General features: G+C 42.6%; 1 protein-coding gene across 3 annotated transcripts in view; it reads left to right on the top strand.

Annotated features, from left to right (window-relative positions):
• Positions 1-436: 436 nt before the first annotated feature.
• Positions 437-5,981, top strand: part of dock11 (dedicator of cytokinesis 11) — a 51,329-nt gene continuing 45,784 nt past the window's right edge. For 2 of the 3 annotated variants that reach the window (XM_076971950.1, XM_076971949.1), the window contains exons 1-5: positions 437-663; positions 4,212-4,328; positions 4,704-4,793; positions 4,962-5,044; positions 5,401-5,461. In XM_076971950.1, coding sequence (XP_076828065.1) covers positions 562-663; positions 4,212-4,328; positions 4,704-4,793; positions 4,962-5,044; positions 5,401-5,461 — 453 coding nt within the window. In that variant the 5' untranslated portion in view covers positions 437-561. Of the gene's footprint in view, positions 664-2,455; positions 2,625-4,211; positions 4,329-4,703; positions 4,794-4,961; positions 5,045-5,400; positions 5,462-5,981 lie in introns of those variants that run through there. The other variant, XM_076971951.1, reaches the window with a different exon arrangement.

Genomic DNA, 5,981 nt, shown 5'->3' with positions numbered 1-5,981 from the left:
CTGTACGTCAGAAGCTGGTTGACGCTGAAATCTTGCCATACCAAACAATACCACAGGGTGTCACTTCATGACCAATGTATAAAAATGTCAATGTCACATTCTGAATTAGAATTTACCTTACAAAAATACGTATATTCTACAAATATTTTGTCATTGTCAGTTTTTTCAATATTGTTAAACCAAGGGTAAATAATTTCTGGTTAAATGAACCTTAAATGTCTTGTTAAATGACTATGCGAATATATACATTTTCCTTTCGCAATTAAACCTCAGGATATTATCTAGTTTAAGGTTACTGCTCCAGCCAAGTATACATAAAAATAAATGTAAAAAATGTTGTAATAAAAACAATCTACATGGAGTTGTGGGCCTCGCATTTGTCTTTGACGCCTTATAGTTTTATCTGGCAACCTCACGTGAGAGGTGGAGCGCCCGTGAAAAGGTTCGTGTCTCAGTAATCGCGCTGGTCGCCACATCTGTCTGAATCGCACCTGGGATTACGGCATGTCTCGGATTTCAAATCGAAATTGATGGAACTGTTAGCTATCTAAAGGATAAAACATGTCCGAAGTACGAAAATTTACTAAAAGGCTGAGCAAACCCGGAACAGCAGCGGAGCTCCGGCAAAGTGTGTCGGAGGCTGTGCGGACGTCTATTGCTGTGGTTAGTAACCTTAACGTTAACGTGTAACTTGTAAGAATAGCTCGTCTTGTCTGCTATCTGCTCCTCTGGCGCCCATGCATGTTCCAAAATATAAAGAATAGCGGGTTCATTATCTCATATATAAAATATGTTGGAATATTTATTGTGTTTAATTTTTCTCGGCGCTTGCCTCATTCTTGACACATGCAAACTAGCTCAAGCCACAATTTCCCGTTTGCAGTGGGCTGATGCTGCGATTGGGTTCACATAACGTTAGCGAAATACCAGCTTGGCAGCATCTGGAATACAGTTCGGCTCATCAGCAAAACGTATTTGATTTATTTCAGTGCATTGAGAATGATGGGATTGCGTGGCAGAGATTAAGTGCACGAGGTGTTAGTCATTGTAATCCTCCAGTAGGCAAAGCCTGCGGAGACCACATGGACCATTTCTGGTGCCTCCTTTGTGTGCGGAAAAAAATACTATGTGCTTTTTCTTTCGTTATGTTTATTCGTTCTTCTCCGCTTTTAGGCCAGATATAGCAATCTGGTTGGGCATACCCACTTAAACGCATTTGCTTGGATAGACGTGTCCATATATAAAAAAAGATGTATGAACACACTGCTAATGCAGACGGGGTGGTGCGTTTCATCCGTGTGTTGGGCTATTAAATCCGTTAGCTAATAATGCCGCAGGCAAAGTAGCGGATAAATGGTTGCAGCCAGTGTCTTCAGCCTGATGAGTTTGCTGAAGAAGTTATTAACTCATCCTCTGTCGCGTCCTGTTTGTTGGCGACCGGTTGGGAATCGTTGTCAAGGCGAAGGGAAACAGCCAAAGCTCTGTGGAGGTCGCCGGCTCTGCGCAGTTCATGCGGGCATCACAAGGGCTGTGTGCCCTGGGCCTTTTACTAACGACAGCATTTGTTGTGTATTTTTTTATTGTTGTTTTGTGTGGCAACCATGCATGCTAAAGTTTTACACATGTTTACATTTGAGTTTACATTTCTGGAAAAGGCACACTTCTTATGTTGTGCCTAAACTTGGGTTTGGTGTGCCTTTATTCAAAATATAGACTTTTTAAATATAACTTTTAAAACTTTTAAAATGTAACTTTCACTTTGTGAAAGCAATGTTCACAAATTTAATGAGCATATATTGAATAAACAGCATCATACTGTATCTGTACCTACTTTGTTCTTATTTGCACTCCATACGTAGGCGTACAGATTTAACTCTAAAGTGAAAATAAAACGGGGTTCACGCTCAAACACTTCTTTGGTTCACTGAAATGACGATGCTTTAGCGCCAGCAGGTGTGTTTTATACATAGTGGCCTGATGCATATCAGATGTAGCTCTCAGGAACAAGATCAACATCTGGGGGAGCAGTTAGCCTTTTACATTCTTGTGGCATACCTGTTTGTGCATGTCACACTTTCCTCCGACAGACATGTCACAAATTCTAAGTAGTAGCCCATTTTGGCTCCCAGTCAGGATGCAATATGTGGATATGAAAGTAATAACACATCAGTGTTAACGCCTTTCATGCTTGGAGATGGCTGCCAATGGCCGGTGCTACTCTTTTCCCTTTAATGTATGCTTTGACATTCTGTGATTCCGCTACCGTATGCCGAGTTAGTGTTGGGCTCGGCGAGAGGGCCCGTCTCTGTTTGGATCAGACTGAGACAGTTAGAGAGAGCAGTATGAAGTGAGGACCTGTAATTTGACCAGTGTTGGAAGCTGTATTAGACTGGCTGTGGTTTTAGCCCCCTCTGTGCTCATGCTTGTGACACAAGACAGGAAGCTGCTTAGCTTCTGTGTGTGTGTGTGTGTGCGTGTGTGTGCACGCATGTGTGCGTGCGTGTATGTATGTGTGTTTGTGTGTGTGTGTTTGTGTGTGTGTGGGCGTGCGTGCATGCATGCATGTGTGTGCTTGAGAAAGGGGTATTCAAGGATAATGACGTGGTTGCATATCCGGTATCAAAGTAAGTGTGCGCTGTTTTAGTTGCCTTTCGGTCATATCTCACCTTCACAGTGTAAGAGTATGTTGGAATTGAAGCATTCATAGACAGAGAAGTCATTTGCTTTGAAGAAATTCAGTACATGATCACAGCACATTACTATACATGTCAGTGATTTGCAAGACCCTGCCAGGGTGCTCAAAGCTAACAAACATATTTGTAAGTGGCTTATTTAATGTATTGTACTTTTGGTAGCTGGAAATGTTTTAGCTGATGTTGGACCCTAAAATGGGGTCCACCCTTTAATGGGGTCCAACAACTGATGTGAGTATGTCTAACTACAGCAGTCCTGCAGTTCCTCTTAATATATTATTAATCACACCAGGTTCAAACCAATATCGCTAAACACAAAAACTTAAAAAATAGATGGTTTGACTTAGTATCAGAGACATGATGGGTGTTTTAGAGTAATAGATTAATAGTACATGTGTTTGAAATATTGGTTACTAAAGCTGATTATTAAAAATAAAAATAGCTGAATTCTTCTCATCAATGGATATTATAATTGTACAACTATGTTTGTTATTGAATTAGTATAATGTCCTTAGTAAGTGGCATAGTGTGGTAGTCCTGACCGATAGATCTGCATTGTCATCTCGATACGAGCATGTGATGAATAATAAAAATTCACATGCATGAGGTTTGTAAATAAAATGATTTAAAAATTATTTATTTAATGTGATTAATGAGATACATTTTATGAGATAAATTATGAGATGAAACATTCACACCATTTGGTCATATTAAGCCTCAGCTAGATTAGCTACTCTGAGTGGAGTTTCCATGTTCTCCCTGTGTCTGTGTGGGTTTCCTCGGGGGTCTCCGGTTTCCTCCCACAGTCCAAAGACATGGAGGTTAGGTAAATTGGCCCTCCCTGATTCCCTGACAAATTCTCCCTGAGTGTGTCTGTGTGTCTTCATGTTCAATAAAAGCAGTTGTCTGAGTGTGTGTGCATGAATGTGTGTGTGTTTGTATGCCCAGTGGTGGATGGTGCTCTGTCACTAGGGTCTGTCCTCTCTCTCCCCCTCCTGCACCCCATTCAGTCCCCCAGGGGGCTGTGGATCCCGGTAAAGAGTACGCTGTGCGCAATTGGCTGCCGCTTCTCGCCAGTGTGTGATTGGTTGTGTAAGAGTTGTACCTGTGTTAAAATTGTAAAGCGACCTTGAGTATCTAGAAAGGCGCTATATAAGTTGAGCATTCATTCATTCATTCATTCATTCATACCCTTGCCTGGGTTATCACGCCTTTGTTATGTTGGCTTTCTTTTTTTCTTTTTAGTGCAGGTTTAACTCATATTTGTCTTTGTTTCATTAAACTCTTTCAGTTGAAGACTCACGTTTGCTTCCTCCTTTCACACACCAAAACATAGGAACTGTGTAGCTAATATGCACACTTAAATCTGCACACTTAAATCTGCACACTTATACTCTGTTACTCTACTACTGTTAATACTATATATACTCTGTTTGTTCCTCTATTACAGGCATATTCTATGTCTGTTACTTTTCTACTGTTAATACTATATATACTCTTATGTCTGTGCATGTGCAGGAACAAAGAAAGATAATCGAACCACTGGACTATGAAAACGTGGTGTTCCAGAGGAAGGCCCAGATCCACAGTGATCCTCAGAGAGACCTGTTGCTCTGGCCTGCTGATGACGTCTCGGTGAGTCCAGGGGAAACAGCCTCAGTTACGATGCTGCGATGTAGCCGTGGCAGTGTGGACGTGACTGTAAAATGCTGACGTAACTACAACACTAGCAGATTGTGGATTAAGATGAATCCTAGTACAAATTGTCGTTGAGAGGCCAAGCACAGTTAACAGAACTGACAATGTCTAGTCTATATGGGTGAGAAAGAAGCCTGCGTGCACTTTGGATATTTTTACTTGTGTAAAAAAAATAAACAAATCCTTCTGCACTAAAATGTTCCACAGCCTAAGACTCTAGATTGGAACAACCATACCAGACATTTCCTGTAAAAGCAGTAAGCCCTACATTTAGAACCATATTAACACTGCCCTTTGCCTCCTTGCGAGCAGGAATCCCAGATCGCACGACAGAGGAGAACCACGGTCTCGTCGGTGCCTCAGAATGCAGAGAAAGAAGCGAAGAGTCTGTTTGCCAAGGAGGTACGTTGGAGGGTGCTGTCCCATGACTAGAGCCTTGCATGACCAGGACAGTGTCCCTGAACCGGGCACACGAGGCAGCTGCATCCCAGCTCCCCGCACTGTCCGTGGGTTTATGTGTACATCTGGTGCGGCCGTGCCATAAGCGAACAACGTCGTTCTGTTTTGCAGTGCATCAAGATGTACAACACCGACTGGCACGTGATCAACTACAATTATGAGGCTTACTCGGGCTGTTTCCGCACACTGCCCTGGTAGGGTTTTCTCTTAATCTGAATGTTTATTGACGGTGCCGTCGTATTAATTTTTAGATGATAGTTCTACAGTGTTTCAGGGTGCGCAGTGTCAAAATAACACCACATGTTCCCAGCATTAATAGTGAAGGTGTAATGCATATGAAATGCGATTTCAAATGGAGCATTGTAAAAACTACCTAGCTCCAAACAGAGCGATACAACTGCATATCGTATCTAACTCTTGAATATGAACATGAGCACAGTTCTATGTAATTAAACTCTGCTGCGCTCATGTGAGCATTTTTGATTATTGTTCGGTGGATGAACTCCAGTGTACGCAGCACCCTATGACTCGGCACTTTGCTCTCTTCCAGCAAAGGGATGAAGGGGGAGAAACTCCCATCCCACGTGTTCGAGATTGACGAGGAAGAGGAGGTAAGAGAGCTCGAGGGGCCGATTGCACTTACGGAGCAGATCCTCCTGACTCTGGGTGCCACAGGTGCTCAGCACCTTAGTGAACATCTACTGTCTATCTTGGGCCTTCAAGGACAGCACTGGCAGAAGGCAGAGTCACAGGCACATATGTGCGGGAGATCCAGCAGCCAGCCCACAGCAGCATTGAATGAAACCCAAGCTTCCACTCCTATAAATAGCTCATATGAAATGTGTGGCCGAACTGGATAAAATTAGACTGGGACAGCGAGATGCGATTAGAGGGGAAAAATATTGGTTTACTATGTTTGTGTGTGTGTGTGTGTGTGTGTGTGTGTGTGTGTATGTGTGCACACTACCTGCTGCCATTCTAGTCCTTCTAGTTTTACACGAATGTTGGATTGCTAATGATCTGATATCCATGCTGTGATCTGTACATAGCCCCTGTCTGATGACCCAACCATCAGGAATCCTCATAGCTGCCTGTTACATTTAATCAGTGATGGCAAATGAAATGTGCAGA

Source organism: Brachyhypopomus gauderio, chromosome 14 (genome assembly GCF_052324685.1).
Source record: "Brachyhypopomus gauderio isolate BG-103 chromosome 14, BGAUD_0.2, whole genome shotgun sequence".
NCBI classification, from domain to species: domain Eukaryota; kingdom Metazoa; phylum Chordata; class Actinopteri; order Gymnotiformes; family Hypopomidae; genus Brachyhypopomus; species Brachyhypopomus gauderio.
This window is presented reverse-complemented; position numbering and strand designations above follow the sequence as displayed.